Below are 17151 nucleotides of genomic sequence, written 5' to 3'. Positions count from 1 at the left end.
GACGGTGAGTCGAAGGCCGGATGTTGACTAGCTCGACGGCCGCTTTAGGCCAACAATTATCCAATACTGCCACGCGCCACGCATGGCCATCCGCCGGAGTGGCCCAATCCCACCTATCAGCATCGAGGTCTCTGAATGAACCTTGGATTCCTGTGGGCGCTTGCATCTTCACCCTCAACCACTCCTCGCTCTTCACCCATTTTGGGACCGCGGGTCAGATATGGCCCTCTCGGAGTGAACTATAAAGCCATGGGCTCTTCCCCCCCGGTGGGTGACCTGTGCACTCGCACAGTTCAAACCTCTCTTCCCGTCCCCTTGCTGCTCCCCAAGCCTTCAGTCACGCTTTACCATCCTTACCCCCCTCCCACCACAAACAACGAGCGCTCTGCTCCTCCCACGATCCATCTCCAACACCTCCCTCTTCTCTTTGGGACGAAGAATGGCGCGTCGACGCAGCGTGCCGCCACCCGTCAACCGCGCACGCGAGGATGGCACAGAGTGGGACACGATGGACATGGACATGGACAACAACGACGACGACGATGACGACGACTATGATTATGAGAGCGATGGCACGGCCTCCAAATCCAGCACAGAGACCAACCTGATGGATCCAGCTGATTGTGGTGAGGACAGCAAGAAGGAGACCGGCGATCTGACCAGTCTGCTGGCAGACGATGAGAACCCTCCAGAGTATTACATGGAAATGATGACCGCGCCGAGCGGATCCCTACTCCAATACAATGAGTACGCGGCTAACTCACTGAAGCTGCTCGACCGTATCAAGCAAGAATGGTTCAAGTGAGTGTCTGGAGCGCCCCACCCCCTGGGCTGGGAAATCTCTTTCTCACAGGTTCTCATACGCAGATTCTGCGCCTTCGTCAAGCAGGAACCTAAGGAGATGTACCGGCGGATGGACGTACGGACGCTGTACACGTTCTTCAACTGGGTGCTGAACCAACGTCGCGGAAAGGGTGGGAGACGCCGCCAGGGGCTCAAGTTCCAGAGCTCCTTGGACACGTATTGGAAGATCTTCCGTCTAGTCTATGAGAGGGAGATGCAGGAGAAGATAGACCGAGAGACATCTCTGCGGGTGATCAAGAATGTATGCAACTACCCCTACCCACTTCCCATGTAACCACCTTGGCTCCTGAACAGGCGTGGTCCGGTGGCTGAATCATTCCGCGGTACTGATCCGGGGCGCACTTGCATTCAAGGTGATCCCAAAACTGGCAAAGCTGTATCATCTCAAGAAGGGGCACCGGAAGAAGTCAGTTGTCTATCTGGATGATCTTGTCAAGGTTGTCGAGACGACCGTCACCACCACCAAGAAGAAGTTCGGCCACGGCCGGCAGCGGATCCTGCTCTGCCTATTCTTCCAGCTGGCCGGGTTCTCGGCCAATCGACCGCAGGCGTTGCTGAATCTCTGCTACCGGCACATCAAGCTCACCCTTTTGAAGGACCCCGACAGCGGGCCCAATAACATCCTGATTGAGTTTACTGTTGAATTCGCCAAAACTTTCCTCGGTGAGAAAGAGGAGTACGTGGATGCATCCAGTCTGACCCATTCTGGTGAACTGAGGCTGACCGCCTGTGAATTCAGGACCACATTCATAGTGCCGGAGATTATCTTCGACCCGTCTCTCATCCTCAGCCCACATGTCATTCTCCTGGGCCTTCTGTTTGCCGATCGCGCATTCGCCGCTCTTGATGGAGAGATAGTTCTCACCTCGGCGCGACAGCTCATCGACCTGAAGATACCAGAAGACACCTATCAGATTGAGCTCCACCTGGACCCGGCCCTGAATGAGGTCCCGGTGTTCCGGAAGTCGGATCGGATGCTAGAACGGGTCGAGATATCAGCCACTGAAGCTCTGACATACAGCACCATCAGGCCGTGGATCAGGCGGGTCGGGGAGCTATCTGCATTCCGCGACATCGTCCGTCCATACAGCCTCCGATATGGCGCCGGCAAGGCGTTAGATAACAGCGGTAAGTTTTGATCACCCTGGCTTGCGATCACCGAGTCACTCATCGTCTTCACAGGGCATGTCAGTGAAGCGGTCCGCAGTCTGATCTTCCAGCACTCAGATCCTCGTACGTTCCTCAAATACTACCTCCATAGAAAGGTGGATAAGGATGTTCGCGCCATCGTCCAGGGTCTGGACCCGCAGGAACATATCATGCGCGCCGCGTGCCGGATGCTCCGCTCCGTCAACCCGCGGCGGCCGCAGGAACTGACCACAGAGCAGTCGAAGTCAGTCAACCAGCAACCCCACATCCAGAAGCTCATCCAGCAACGGGATCGGCTCAGCGGACGCCTTGGGCGACCCCTCAAGAAGCACAAGGGGACTGTTTTGTATGAGTTCCACAAAAAGATCAGCCGTGAGCTGGCGGGCGCACGCCAGCGGGCCAGAGACACACTCCTACGTGATGTGCAGGAAAAATTCGACTTTGAGGAGCCCCTGCGCGAGATCAAGCGACAGCTGTCCGGGATCGAGGTCGCAAAGACATTCCATGGGTGCTTGAATGCAAATGAGACTGTCCCCGCGCCGCAGCTGCGATTGATCACGGCGCTTCTCACGCTACCCTGCGAGACGCTGCGGGACGAGATGCTTCGACGCACTGAGGGGATCAACGCGGTTGCGGCATACTGCCTCTTTGAGGAGGGGGATACCTGCCGACTGCCGCATGACAAGAGACCTACTCCCCTCGCGCTTCAGAGGGTCAGGGTAGAGGTGCACGTTCCTCCACCTCCCAGCCAGCGGGAGATCGCAACGGGGGCCGTGATGAAGGACCGTCGGCCACTCTACTGCTTCATCTGTCTGGAAAAATTCTCAACTCATGGTGGGGTGACCAAGCACCTCGGACGGAGACATCTGCAGCACATCAAGCCTGGAGACAAGATCAGTTGCCCGCGCTGTGACATGGTCCTCAAGAGCAAAATGGAGCTTCAAAGCCATGCCTACCATGTTCATAGCACGGTCAGTCCAGCTGATCTGTAGACCTTGGGCCATTTACACGAACTACAGTAAATACCACCAGGATGACTCTTTCTACAACCCCAGTTCGTCAATCTGCCTCGACGTTCACTTTACCCGGAAGTGATCATACAACATTGGTCATGAAAGGCAATAGAAGTTCATCCCCATGTCTCTTTGTTTAGAACATATCTGTCACTGAATCTTACAATCTCTGCTTCCACTGCGCCAAGAGCATGTACACATAGAAATGCCAATTAAATAAATCATATCCATCCACTAATACTTTTGCGACAAAATTCCTAGAAATGTTAATCTCCATTTGGAACTATCCAGTTCTGAAGTGCCACATGATGGTGCTGAAGTTGGAAAGTTTGAGGCAGCAGAGCTAGCCAGTGTTCAAGGAAGTGGATGTGGGCAGCATTGCTGTCATTAAATGGCATCAATTAATATTTGTCATAATCACGAATCCGAACACTTGGGGATTCTGTGTCTCTGATCCCAAAAGAGGCGGCGTGCGAATGGCTCGCACTTCAGGGATGACACGGATTTCCAAAACTGCCTTCAACAAGAACCTGTTCCCACTGCCCTTGCTGTGGTTCCCTGAAATAGGGCCGTTCTTAGCTGTGAGCTGATTGTTACTGCAGTCCTATTTGCGCAAGGATGCATTATTCGGCTCCAATGGAAAAGTGAGCAAAAGTTGAGAATTTCATCTATTTATATTTGGCCATTCTAATACGCGCCGCACCGTATCGATCAATGAAGTCCCCATCATCAACACATTTTATTTCACAAAATACTATTAATCTCACAGCGATTTATCGTGTCTTGAAACTGGGCATCTTGTTATGGGACGTCTACGGCGTATGTAAGTGGCTCTATTAGCATGTAGGCAGCTGAGGCATATATGTGCGGTGCGCTCGTCTGTAATAGGCAGCCTAGGGCCAAGCCCAGGGCCACTCCACCACACGTGATTACCCCTATATTTAGCAACACAATGAGGAGATTAACCACATATATTAGTTGCCGCTAGCTGCTAGATAGATCATAATAATCGATAGATAAATCGAATTGATTATTCTAGCTAACTCCGATAATTACATGATAACTAGGCAGTACAAGATCCTTGATAGTAAGATGTTACAAGATTCTTGATACAAGATATTATCTCTGACAGAGCTCTTTTGCTCTAGTGGCCTAATACATGTGGGGCGTCTAAGTGGTTGTATTAGCATGTAGGCGGCTGAGGCATATATGTGCGGTGCGCTAGTCCGTGATAGGCAGCCTAGGGCCAACAATACAACCCTTTTACAAAGCCCTAACACACGTGACCCACACACTGCATGCATACAGAACTGTTGGCCCTAGGCTGCCTATCACGGACTAGCGCACCGCACATATATGCCTCAGCTGCCTACATGCTAATACAACCACTTAGACGTCCCACAAGAACAAGCCTCGCAGTATCTAATCCATCCCCTTTGGAAACACATAAACGAAGTTGGAAACCCGGTTCAAAAACGACAGCCCAATCCCTAGGTGAAGGATGGCCTAGTGAAGATGAAGACTTGGAAATGAAATTGATGGAGAAAATGAAACTACTCAAATCCAAGAACCTGAGCAAATTCGCCAACTAGGTGAACTGGAAATTGTGAGTGAGGTCTTCATTTTTGTCTTTCTCTCTCTTCTTTTCTTCTTCTCCTTTTTTTTTTTGGTGTGTGTGTCAACTCCTCGATCTTTCCCACAACTGCCATCTAATATTTCAACAATAGCCGGAACTTGTTACGGCCACACCCCAGGTCGTGGAAGATCGATGGACATAAATATCAGTCTAATTGCCTCCTAGCGACCATTCAGCAGTTTCAACAACCAGTTTCATGCGAGGAAATAATTCCTGTGTTGGGATTGTTGGTTCTGCAGTTTCAGAAGTATGTACGAACTTTCGAGAGATAAAATGCATGATCATGTGAAGGAGATCGTTCCTAATACTATTTCTAATGGAATCGACATAGATCCGATAGCTACCCATAAGACACCACAAATTTTATATCACTTCTTTAACACGCAAAGTATCAGGATTAACACTCCCAAATATTTCGCTTGTGGACTGGCGAATGCTCTACATCCCTCACTTTACAATCAGCATTGTAGTGATGGCGAAAAGCCCACTCCCCATTTATCTCAACATTTTCAACCCTGCTTACTTGTGCTGCAAATGAGCCGCTACGTACATGAGGTCTTTGCCGCACAGCCCACACAGCGGTTCGTCCACATCTAATAGAATTTATGCGACAAGATACCTAATCCTCCTCATTGACTTCAAGAAAGATTTTACTTTTCGTGATTGCTACATGGGATCATTTTTGGTTCTCCTATTCGAGCTCCATGACCGTCATGCTTTGCGACTAACTTGATTTGTTTCCTCACTGCAACAATCAAGTACTGCGGCTACAGAACATTGTGGTGCCATGTTGTTGTCCTTCCAATTCTTATTGCTGACACAGTTTTCGCTATTCCTTGAACAAACTACTCTCTCTTCCAGCATTACCACTCCTTGTGCCAATTCCCAGAGGCTGATGACTGGACCTGCTGGCTCATCCTTAACATCACATTCTTATAATTCAAGCCATGGGCCTCCTCGCTTTAATTTAGCTTCCCTGAGTCCCACAGTAATGTCCTCACCTTCAGCCCACCTGAGACAGCTGTTTCGTCAACAAAACGTTTCCGCAGTCTAGTAGAACGTCAACACCATGAGCTCAGTCAAACATACCTCAGAGCCAACCCTCCTTATCCCACCCAAGCATTCTTCGTCCATGCTAGCCACGCCGTCAATATATTCTGATCGTTCAACTTCTCAAGAGCACCACTCAACAGAATATTGTCAACACCTCTCAACAGCACCCTGCTAGCGGCAACTAATGTGTGTGTGGGTGTTACGTGTGATAGGGCTTGTGTAGGACCTCCAACACCCTGCCGTGTCACATGCCCAAAATACCCCGTCAAATCCCTCCCACATGAATTCTACCGCCGAATATCAGCCAGCTACACCAAGTTATATCAACCCCAGTCTACAACCCATACTACTACCAGGAATACCAGAAAATGAAAGTGGCACAGGCGGAAGCGGAAGCTGAAAGACTGAAACAAAAACAGAAGGAGAAACAGAGTGAAATAGAAAGGAAGGAAGAGAGACAGGCGGGAGATGGAGGAAAATCAGAATCAAGCTACTGATGCCAAAATTGATCAAAAGATGGACGGAAATATCCCAGGGGCTCCCACCTCTAGCTCTCAAAAGCAGGTCAACTTGCCATTCCACCTTCGAACCAGTAAGATCCATTTTGCTCGCTGTGGTGTAGTAGGTGCCGCGTGATCCCAAGAGATCTTGAAGATGAGACCACCAGGCAAAAACATGATATTGACAGCGGCATTGAAAATTCGACTATTAAATGAAGGTCTTCTGGGAAATTTCTTTTCAATGCACAATTCAGAAATTTTTTTCCAAATAAGCCATTCCATCCGCAATCATTAAGCAGGGTTGAAAATGTTGAGATAAATGGAGAGTTGACTTCAACCCTTGACAAGTGCGTTTTCACCATATTCACCAGTCCACAAATATTTGAGGGTGTTAATCCCGTTTGCGAGTTAAAGAAGAGATGACAAAATTTGTGGTGTCTTATGGGTGGCTCTATCAGATCCATGTCGATTCCAGGGATGCAAAGAGGTGTGTAGGCTTTGGGGGATCAGTGGTTCACCGGTTCTGTAATATAGTTGGAGGTAAGTAGGGTATAAACCATCACCAAATGTATACTGCTAGTTTTTGAAGTCCTATCTTGAATGAAGGTTACAAGCTGCACCCTCTTCCTGTAAAGCAGAGAGGAGTCCCGAAGTCACTCCCCAATAGAGTTGGTCAAGGCTATCAACAGCGCCATCATAGGAAATTAGACGTGACTCGTAGATTTTTTCAGCTTCCCGAAGCACGCCTTATAAATGATTGAGCTGGTTAGAGGATGGTTCTTGATAATGTTGCGATCTTTTTGTGAAAGTCCCGCCATTTTGACGGTATAAAAGACCGTTGGGTTGATGCGAGGTTAACTAGGAGTGATGAATGGGACAGGAACAAAAATGCAGAATTGTTAGGAAGTTATGACGTATGATGCTTGTGAGAGAAGATAGCTGGTTAGGAACAGATACTGGTCAAAGGGTTGATCCGGCTTGGCTCTGATGAACGGATAGACCCACTGAGCAAGGAACCCGGTGGAGATTAATCCCATTTGATCGCGACAGAATGAAGCGCGAACAAAATAGATGATTGAAATTGTATTTTGAGGAAGGTGGGCTATTCCCGTTTAGGATTAATGTACGCCAACTGTAACCGCTAGAAAAATATTGGTCCGAAGTGCAAGGAAAACATTTTCACCCAGTCTTACACTCATCTATTCAAAATACAAACAGTTTCTAATCCTTGCAAGCCTGCATCCGGAAAATCAAAGTCTGGAGGTGGAGTGACGCGACTTCACATGACAGTTGAAGTACCAACTTTTGACCAACTTTTATGGAACCATGCTCAACACTTAGTGTAGGGGTGTAGATTAGATGGTTAAAGGACTATCAGAGTTACAAAGGGTTAGAGCTTTGAGAAATAAGAAAAATCAATATTACAGAGGTTGTATGTCTAGTGCATGTGTTGTTGGAACTACACTGTTTTTCCGGCCGAAGTTGGCACGATCAAGTGCACGCCCACGCAACTTCTGTGATCATTTGTTGGCCTTAGGCTTTCTATTGAACTAGCATACCGCACATATGCTTCAACTGCCTACATACTAATACTGTTTTGGTTTGGATTGGTTCTTCCCCTCAGCATGAGACGTCCAGCATCATTAACATGGATTACATAATGAACTACGACTCTTGCATCATGCATAAATGCGTCATTTTGAGATGTCCCACATGCCCCGCCAAATTTTTCTCTCCATATTTTTTCTTTTTTTAATTCCAGTCCTATCGTCATCTATCCCTTGTTACAGATGTGAGTTACAATTTTGCTTAGATCTCCATGCATATGTTAATAAGTTTTTGATTAGACAGTATCTTTATATTTTCATTTGAGAGAGGGAACAGTTCTCCCCACACCCATCTTACATCATCAACATGGCCTCTGATAAAGATGACACGGAATCGAAAGATACAAGCAAATTCGAATTCCCTTCAACAATTGATAGCGATGCTAAAGGAGATTTGGATGAGTTAGCAAAGTGGTTTCGGGCGGCAGAAATGGTCACCCAAGGAAAAAACACATGGCGTTGCGTTGATATGGCAAGATTTCAGAAGGTCTATCCGCTGCTAAGCAAGTTGAAACTGGACAAAGTAGATACCTCTCTGGCCCATGACTCATTCGCGATGTTGCTGACTATTTGCAATAGGGCTGCAAATTTACCCTCTACAGAATTTCTGGATATACGACGATTCTAAAAGGACCCGGGTTTGACAATCTTTTTTTTCCGCTATTGGGAGCTGTAGATATACATGGCGTACGCTTTGAGCCAGGGAAATATACTCGGTTTACAAGTAATCAAGTCGTCGATGCTCAGTTGGACTTTCTCATTATCTCAGTACCAGAAGAAGTGTCAATGTCCAATGAGAGCAGGCTGGAATGAATCGGTGTTGTACGGGCGGTTGGACTGAGGTAGAATGGGCAATGGCTGAAGCGGTTTCATCTACCGCTGGGGACAATAAATCAAACAGTCTGTGCAAGCCTAGTTACAGGACTCGAATTTTCCACCATGAATCCATTAAATTGATGCTGTAAATCTGCTTCTGTGAGCTGAAAAAAAGCTATTGGGTAAATGTCCCCCTCGACGGACGGGTTGACAGATTGTCCGTAACCTGGGTTTGAGTAAATGTCCCCCTCGACGGACGGGTTGACAGATTGTCCGTAACCCGGGTTTGGGTAAATGTCCCCCTCGACGGACGGGTTGACAGATTGTCCGTAACCCGGGTTTGGGTAAATGTCCCCCTCGACGGACGGGTTGACAGATTGTCTGTAACACGGGTTTGGGTAAATGTCCCCCTCGACGGATGGGTTGACAGATTGCTGTCTGAGTGCACCCACTAGTGTCGGTTCAGATTGCATCGGATAATAGGCAGGGTCATAAGCTGAGTGGTGGCTGCCACTTGGTTTATTGTTGATGGGTTGCTGTGGTAGCTGTTGTTGAAATTGTTGAAGCATTCGGGCCGCTTCTCGCTCTTCAAATGAAAGCTCCCCGATGGGACTTAGTTGCCGACTGCACACCTGCTTTGAGAAAGAGGCATTGTGGCACTCATGAGCACCTGAGCCACTGGGACAGCAGTAAGTTGGGGATGTGCCGCATCTGTTTTCTATTTGGTTCGGAGTTCCTGTGTTGGAGGATGTTTGCTGTGAAGGATTGTTGGTTGAAATGTGATCTAAAACATGTTAGGGTCTGCAGAGAAGCGAAGAGACCAGGCTTGAAATCTTACTTTTCGGGTGGATAGTGCCATCATCATCCCAGCTCACATATTCTCTCACTATGTCTAATAGACTGCTCGGAGCTTCTCTAAGATTGGCATAAGTATAACTTGCTTTGCCGTAAGTTGTTATTCCATCAAGAATGAGTTTTGCTGATGAAATGCACTTCTTAGCCCTGCCTTTGTTGAAATCTTTCCGTCGAAGCCAGTTGGTGAACAACTGCCGCTGTTCATCATTTAAGTGATATTCACACCTAATGATTATGTTGGTTAATAATCCGTGTGAAAGATAAGGTAAACTCACAAGTTGGAAACTTCCTTGCCCAGTTCAAACACAATCATTGGGCCAACTTCTTCCATCAACTTAATGTATCCTCTACCTCGTCTATCATATACTTTTATTTCCCCAGCACTACATTTTTGGTCTGCAGCAACTAGATTGAATGCCCTAGTCTTGCGTTTGGCACCATTCGGATGTTTAATTGACCAAGTTTTGTGATCAACCTCGTGAGTCATAAAGAGTAATGAAAGGCGATTTGCAAAGATAGCATCAGCTGTTCTTGCTTCTGATCCTTTCAAAAGCTTGTTCAACCGTAACCCTGGTGTTGGAAGGGACATATCCAAGAGACTGTCAGTTGATCCCCAAATCTTTTCACAGGAGGTTATTGACAAAGAAACATTGTTGAAGTTCTTTTTTAATTTGATAAACGGTTCTTCCGTCCACGCCGCAGTTAATTCCCTTCCCTGGCCCTTGTCAATATTTGCCTCAGCACTTTGTCGCTTCTTGGATACACGACTCTGTAGAGCATATTGTCCATTCTTTATAACCACTGGGTGACAATCGAGGTTTGAAGCGCTGGGAGGATAGGTTGTCTCTGTGCCCACTGGGTGGTTGTAGGAGTTGCAAGAACTGGAAGTGCGGGGCAGAGGTTCTGTGGAGCACTGGACGGATACAATGGAAGGTAATTGTGGAATGAGTCGCTCCAGTGATGGACCCTGGGGAGGTGGGGTGAGTGACGGATGGATTGGTGATTGAGAGATAGAGATATTTGCATTATTTGAGGGTCTGTATTGCAACGGGATGAGTTCCAGGCACTGCTCTGGAGTGCCCCTAAGCAAGAACTGACGGAAGTCACGCAATAAGCTCTAGTGCCACAGTTAGAAGGTGATGACCAATCTAAGATGTGGTAATGAATTACCTCTGAATCAAGCACTGTAGAGGGAGAGAGCTTCTCTAATACTTGGGAGAGAGTAAGAATCTCCATAATTTTGGTTTTGAGATATGTGAGAACTCCTCGATAACAAACTGCTGTGCACTTTTGAAGATTCATGATCTACACTCACGTGATAATAGTGAGCGATGTGCACGATTATCACGTGAGTGTAGAGTTTTTGTTGCAGCTACTACACAAGCCCTATCCCACGTGACCCACACATATTAGTTGCCGCTAGCTACTAGATAGATAATAACCAACCAAGGTTTAACCCTCTCACAGTTTTTCTCTGAGTATGCAGCCCTTGCGCGCATTGGTCAGGGCCAAGGGGCCCAAGTGTTACAGTTTTCTCTAAGTCCATGTGTGGCCATTCAATTTCGCCCGCCCAATGCGGGCAACTATTTCATAGACCTTGCTATACACGGGTCGATTGCCCCTGATGTGCCATCACACAGACTACCTATGCCATTGCTGCGTACGGGATGCCAGGGAAAGATAGTTGCCACCAATTCTAAGCTCAATGTAACGCGCAGCCAGCCAGACTGAAGGCTGGCCCAATGGGACAGCATCAACAGCTAGAATGACCAAGGAGTATGTGAAGTGCAGCCAGGGGTGCCAGGCTGTGTTGAGGACACGGGGGAAACTTGCGTCGATCACCGTGGGAGCGCGAGTACAATATACATGTAACTATTTGTACAGGCTCTGGACAACTGTCGTCCAACATTTGCTGAAATGAAGATGGCATACGCCTTTGACCATCGAAAAAGCCCCCATTCAAGGCGCGCAGAGAGTGGTTGCCCGAGAGCTATAAACCACATCACATCACTCTGCAACAGATCATTTCAAAATGGACCAACTTGGCTGCCTTTTCTTACAAAATGTATCCTAACATCTCATATGCGCTTCTGTCGGTGGTGCTCATTGTGCTAAGTATGATGCATCTCATCTTGCTTACTGTTCACCGGCCCCAGCCTCACTGATTGCCTGAGACTTTAATCTTTGTTCTCTTTATCTGCGTCAATAGTGTTGTCATTGGCATTGGTCTATCAGGCTTAAGGCGCGGGGGTGAGCAGCCTCTTCTACTGAGATGATGATGATAAATGCTAAATGCTTGTTTCAGATACACCAGCATTTTACTATCCCTTGGGAATATGTACAGCATTTCCGCTGGCCCTTGAGGTGTGTTATTCCCAGTCCCCTGCTTTGTGATGTCTAGATGATTCGGCTGAGCAAAATCCAGGCCGGGCCACTTACAAACACCCTCCTGCATCGATTATTTTTAGGGTATTGTTTTCTGTCCCCTGCGGTAAAGTTCGGGTTGATCTTATGGTGTGCTCTTCCCCCGAGTCTTGATAGGCCTTTGCTCATTGTGGTAGTTTTCACTAACAGAACCAGGCTTCGGCCCCTTTTCACCAACTTGTAAGACATGGAGACAGCTACTTTGTCAGTGCAGGCACTGGCAAGTTACTCCCAGCCTCACTATCCGATCTTATGAGCTCATTGGGGCGGGGGGTTGCCATGGCGTTTGAGGCTGGTTATATCAGGGATGTAATGCGATACATCCGGTTGTACCCATTTAGTAATGGCCATCTGCATATCACCGGTGAAAAGACTTCTTTTCCTTGCACTGTTACACTCTCTTTTTCTGAATCACATTCCCAAACCATAACTATCCCATCCGAAGCTCTAAATACATGGCCTGGGCGGATCTTACAGTGGGAAGACACAAGAGTATCTTCAAAGGGGAGGGGGGGGAGCACATGTGATTGGAAGGTTGGTTCAGCTGTCATTATAAGCTTTATGATTGGATTATGGACAAACTTGTGGAGGTACATACATGAATGCTGTAGTTGGTGTCAGTGTTCTATATAATTTCTTAGTTCCCCTGTACAGCCCTCCATCTCTCAGTGTGTTTTTATTTGACTTTTTTCCCCCTACGACCCTGTCCAATCTGTCATTGCATACTTCTCAAAAATATCATGGACCAGGCATCAAGCCTCGTTGGTTCTCTTTTGAATACCATATTCCCTGGATCCATATTTATTGACATATTCCACAGAGCTCCAAACCTGGGCCTTCTGTCCAATGTCCTGATTGTCGGATGTGCATTTGTTTATGTCTGTATCTGGGTATATGATGGAATCTGGAAATTCTGTGCCGTGGAGGTACAAATTGAACCGCGCAGTGAGGAACAGGAACATCTAACCACGTTTCTAGAATCCCGGTTTACCGGGTGCCTGTCTTGGAGGGTGAGGAGTGAGGAATGGAGTGGAGAGGACACCCCTAAGACAGAGTGGGACTGGAAAACCATTGGAGCATTGCGGGATTATCGATTTCGGCCCAACACAATTTGTTTATTTCTATTCGGACTTTCAATATTCCAGTTTCGGCGGAAGGAAATAAGATTTGAGTTCTGCTCTGAGGAGCGCTACAGCCTGAGAGTTTTAGGCTGGTCCTGCAAGCCAATTCAAAGATTACTCGCAGAAGCCAGGTCATGTCACATCTCCAAGAACAAATCCCACATTACAATTTTCAACCCGGGAGGAAAGCCTGTCCGCCAGACTAAGACTCCATGGCATCTTGTCAAAGGCACGAGTCGTCGGTCGCTCAAAAGTATCTCCCTAGAAGCTGGGCGGAAGGAAGAAGTTTACAATGACATGTGCAGTTTCTTGAACGCTCAGTCAGTGTATGCGAAAACAGAAAGGCCATACCGCCGTGGTTATCTATTCAATGGACCCCCTGGGACTGGGAAAACCAGCCTTGCGCTTGCTTTGGCGGGTAAATTCGGTCTGGATATTTACACGTTGAGCTTGACGGGTCAAAACATGACCGATGATGAACTCCAGTGGCTCTGTAGCCATCTACCGCGCCGTTGTGTCCTTCTCATTGAGGATATTGACAGTGCCGGAATCAACCGCGAGAAAATGCGAGCCATACAGGAGGACGGTGCAAAGCAAAACAACCAAGTATCTCTCTCCGGCCTCTTGAACGCGATCGACGGTGTCTCATCATCCGACGGGAGAATCTTGGTCATGACCACAAACTGCCGAGATCAACTTGATGCAGCCCTTATCCGTCCGGGACGTGTGGACATGGAAGTGAAATTTACACTGGCATCAGAGGAGCAAATAAAATCGATTTTCCAGCATATGTACGCCCACAAAGGCCATACCAATCTTGCAGACATGGCTGCTGAGTTCGCCAACCAAGTTCCCAATTGCCAGTATAGCCCGGCGGATATCCAGAACTATCTATGGAAACATAGTGATTTTAATTGTGCTGTTATAGAAGCTCAGAAGCAATTTCCTACAAAGAAGTGAACTTTTGCATCATTTCCTGCGCGATATTCATTGGTGGTTGGTGGCTTGCTTAGCTAGGAAATGGAACCTGGAGGATGCCACATAGCACATCTGTAGTGAGAAATGATTGAGATGGACAAACACAGTTTAAATTTTATATGTATATGACATATTGATGCACAGAGATAAAATCCTGTGGCAGACTATTAGGTTGTTGCTTGGCGGAAATGCTACCAGTGCACATAAATGACTGGTATCATACATAAGCCAATTGATGGGCATGCAAATATTGGTTTAAGTTGGTGAAGAGCCAATCAACGGGAAGCGTGGAGGGTGTACTGTGCAAAACCATTGAGTTGGTATACCCGCGATGGTCACAGCAGAGGACATATCGGCGCTCTAGAAGCAGGCCATTATTTCCAATCTGTTGTTAAAATAACAACATTAAAAATGTATACCCCACAATGGTGGTCTGTGTCTGACAACCGGGGTGTCTTGTCACTAATATTCCAAGCCTCCTATCCCAGAGCGTGGCTGTGGCATGGTGGAAATGTTATTGGTGCATGTAAATGAATGGTACCATATGTAAGCCAATGCTCTCAGCCGGTATCTCCGTGGTTTGTTGGGTATGGATGGCCATGCACATATTGATCCCCAGTTGGGTTGGGCGAAGCGAAGATCCGAACTGTTTGTTCCATGCTAACAAATTCCAGGGGCTCAATCCGAGTTCCCCGGGCAGGAAGCAGTCAAGGTAAGGCTGGCTTGCACTCTGGACCTTATTGTGTCTCTCGCTAGATTCCATAAAGAGAGACCTTGCACCCACCCTTCTCCCATCCTCTTATTCTCTACACACGTCAGAAACAACGCCAGCTGGCATGGGATCACAGAATCCCAATTTCAACCATTTCCTTTGCCCCCGTTCCAAAAGGCTTTTTAGCTGGTTTCTAGTTTTTACCCTTCCTTTTATCTTGCTTGATGCTGCCTTCTGGGTTACCCTCTGGATCATTGCAAAAGTCACAGTGTGGTTGGCTGCCCAGTTGGTCAAAATATTTCCTCAGCCACAAAGAGCAAAGACAGCCATGGTTGATGATTCTGAACTGCAACTGGCTGCAAGGCGAACAAGGGAGCCGCCCAAAAATGCCGGCCAGATATACTGTGATCACCCAGATTGCCGCAATCATATCCCATACTTCAAGAGACGCAGTGACTGGAGGTATGCAGCCCCTTTTTTGAATACAATTCCCATTTCTTGAACTATGTGTTAAGTACATGAACAGCAAACATATGGATAAACATGACCACCCATATAGGTGCATGATCCCCGGTTGCAACCAATCGTTTACCCGGAAATATCACGTGCGCCGTCATGTAGAAGAGATTCATCAAAAAGGGAAGAAGTGGATGTGTCCTTATTCAGACTGTGATCGAAGCTCAGGAAATGGATTTGCCAGAGAGAGAGATCTCAAAAACCATATCCACCACCATATTCATACAAAACAAGATTGCTTTCTCCGTGCTGAAATTACTCGGCTTCAGTGGGAAGTTATGGAAAAGGATTCAAGACTGGAAGAGATGAAAATGAAGCTGAAACAGTTGTGGGAGCTGACTGAAAAAGATACTTGCTTCACATTTTCTCCTTTCATTCAGCTCCCTTCCTTTGCAGAGTTTGAAGCGGGAGTCTCAGAATGGGTTTGAAATACATTGGCAATCTGTATTTACTTCTCTCTGATGCAGAGCTCTGTGTGATTTTCTGTTGTATTCCTGGTTGATAATGTTGTTAAATCAAAGAAAAATGATTGGTTATCTAAAAAACTAATTATCCTTGCTTGTGCCAATAAGAAATAGTGCATCCTGGAAAATTAGAAATCCCGGACGCTGATGAAAACCCAGCCATGCCAAATTCTAAACTATACACAGCTGGAATTAAGGGCTCCCATTGCAAGTGATGGCTTGTACGGGTGCATATGTCATCCCCTGCACCAAAAAGCCAAATTTTTGTTACTCACTTGTTTTGACAACCATCACTAGCCTCTTGTCTTGTGCAAAAGCAGGCTGGTCACCCACTTGCATCTGAGGAAGTTGCTCCTGTAGGTGCATGATAGATATTTCCATTTAGACCTACCTGAATTTGTTGCCTTGTTCTGCACATGCGCCCTGTTACATGCATGTGCAGTTCTGGCACCAGCACCTTATGACCTGGGAAACTATATACCGCTGGAATCGGGGGATTGGCTCCCGTTGCAACTGGTGGCTTGTACAGGTTCCCGATGGAAGATGGGCTGTAGCAAGTACTGGCCAAATGTTTATCTCTCACTTGTTTTGATGATCACCACTAGCCTGTGCAAAGGCAGGCCTGGCCATCCACTCCTATAGGGGCATACGACTACTCTTGCGCCTTGTTACATGCTTGCATGATTTTGGCACGTCAAAAATGGCTTGCATGAGGATGGATGTTGTCATTTAGGCACGCCTGGGCTTGTTTGCCTTGTTATGCGCGCCCTGTTACATGCATGCACAGTTTTGGCTGTAAGCATAAAAGGATAGGAGCAATCCGTAATGTCTGTATTTTGATATACCTTAAAGCAAGAATTCCTCACAAGATACTTCCCTACAGGGTGATATTGAAATTGACATCCTGCTACGCTACGAACTGTTCCCAAAATCAAAAACGATGGCAGCCATCACCCGCCGTATCCGTATCCTTGCCCCGGCGGGCATAGCCGGACGTTTTATCACAGTCATGAACAACTCGATAGATGAGATGAAACACTTGAAGTGGTTTGAAGGGTGCCTTGAGAATGCACTAGACCAATTGTGCTCCGCAATATGCGACGGTGACATCACCAGAGTTCGAGCCGCCTATAAAATGCTTGAAGGTGCTAAAATCAAGATTGAGGATGCCATAATAAACAAAGAATGCACCATGGATGAAACAGAAGCCGTGCTCCAGGAACTCTTAACCTCCAACGATGTCAATGTCACATCTAAAGCCGCACACAGATGAAATAGTTCCAGGACAGAAGTAGTTCCAGGACAGAAGTAGTCCCAGGGCAGAAGTAGTCCCAGGACAGAAATAGTCCCAGGACAGAAATAGTCCCAGGGCAGAAGTAGTCCCAGGACAGAAATAGTCCCAGGACAGAAATAGTCCCAGGGCAGAAATAGTCCCAGGGCAGA

General features: G+C 47.1%; 8 protein-coding genes across 8 annotated transcripts; 6 read left to right on the top strand and 2 right to left on the bottom strand.

Annotated features, from left to right (window-relative positions):
• Positions 1 to 439: 439 nt before the first annotated feature.
• On the top strand, positions 440 to 3262 carry HCBG_05194 (uncharacterized protein; the record flags this gene model as incomplete). The annotated part of the gene is made up of 5 exons (XM_045432243.1): positions 440 to 801; positions 868 to 1105; positions 1218 to 1540; positions 1604 to 1992; positions 2047 to 3262. The coding sequence occupies 5 exons, from the start codon at positions 440 to 442 to the stop codon at positions 3003 to 3005; spliced, it is 2271 nt and encodes a 756-aa protein (XP_045287455.1).
• Positions 3263 to 3829: 567 nt separating this feature from the next.
• HCBG_05193 (uncharacterized protein) lies at positions 3830 to 4618 on the top strand (the record flags this gene model as incomplete). The annotated part of the gene is made up of 3 exons (XM_045432242.1): positions 3830 to 3849; positions 4094 to 4113; positions 4335 to 4618. The coding sequence occupies 3 exons, from the start codon at positions 3830 to 3832 to the stop codon at positions 4616 to 4618; spliced, it is 324 nt and encodes a 107-aa protein (XP_045287454.1).
• A 907-nt stretch (positions 4619 to 5525) lies between these two features.
• On the bottom strand, positions 5526 to 6318 carry HCBG_05192 (uncharacterized protein; the record flags this gene model as incomplete). The annotated part of the gene is made up of 3 exons (XM_045432241.1): positions 5526 to 5618; positions 5752 to 5834; positions 6261 to 6318. The coding sequence occupies 3 exons, from the start codon at positions 6316 to 6318 to the stop codon at positions 5526 to 5528; spliced, it is 234 nt and encodes a 77-aa protein (XP_045287453.1).
• A 1652-nt stretch (positions 6319 to 7970) lies between these two features.
• HCBG_05191 (uncharacterized protein) lies at positions 7971 to 8708 on the top strand (the record flags this gene model as incomplete). The annotated part of the gene is made up of 3 exons (XM_045432240.1): positions 7971 to 8007; positions 8063 to 8345; positions 8402 to 8708. 2 exons carry the CDS (start codon positions 8130 to 8132, stop codon positions 8633 to 8635), a joined length of 450 nt encoding a protein of 149 aa, XP_045287452.1.
• A 30-nt stretch (positions 8709 to 8738) lies between these two features.
• Positions 8739 to 10795, bottom strand: HCBG_05190 (uncharacterized protein; the record flags this gene model as incomplete). Its single annotated transcript, XM_045432239.1, has 5 exons — positions 8739 to 8781; positions 8843 to 9422; positions 9477 to 9718; positions 9769 to 10610; positions 10664 to 10795. 5 exons carry the CDS (start codon positions 10793 to 10795, stop codon positions 8739 to 8741), a joined length of 1839 nt encoding a protein of 612 aa, XP_045287451.1.
• Positions 10796 to 12657: 1862 nt separating this feature from the next.
• HCBG_05189 (mitochondrial chaperone BCS1) lies at positions 12658 to 13998 on the top strand (the record flags this gene model as incomplete). The annotated part of the gene is made up of 1 exon (XM_045432238.1): positions 12658 to 13998. The coding sequence occupies one exon, from the start codon at positions 12658 to 12660 to the stop codon at positions 13996 to 13998; it is 1341 nt and encodes a 446-aa protein (XP_045287450.1).
• Positions 13999 to 14427: 429 nt separating this feature from the next.
• On the top strand, positions 14428 to 14914 carry HCBG_05188 (uncharacterized protein; the record flags this gene model as incomplete). Its single annotated transcript, XM_045432237.1, has 2 exons — positions 14428 to 14542; positions 14691 to 14914. 2 exons carry the CDS (start codon positions 14428 to 14430, stop codon positions 14912 to 14914), a joined length of 339 nt encoding a protein of 112 aa, XP_045287449.1.
• A 1734-nt stretch (positions 14915 to 16648) lies between these two features.
• On the top strand, positions 16649 to 16981 carry HCBG_05187 (uncharacterized protein; the record flags this gene model as incomplete). Its single annotated transcript, XM_045432236.1, has 1 exon — positions 16649 to 16981. One exon carries the CDS (start codon positions 16649 to 16651, stop codon positions 16979 to 16981), a length of 333 nt encoding a protein of 110 aa, XP_045287448.1.
• Between the last annotated feature and the right edge of the window lie 170 nt (positions 16982 to 17151).

The sequence above is a fragment of the Histoplasma capsulatum genome (assembly GCF_000150115.1).
Source record: "Histoplasma capsulatum G186AR genomic scaffold supercont2.6, whole genome shotgun sequence".
In the NCBI taxonomy this organism is placed as follows: Eukaryota; Fungi; Ascomycota; class Eurotiomycetes; order Onygenales; family Ajellomycetaceae; genus Histoplasma; species Histoplasma capsulatum.
Note: the sequence above shows the minus strand (reverse complement) of the source record. Positions and strands in the feature narration are given on the sequence as shown.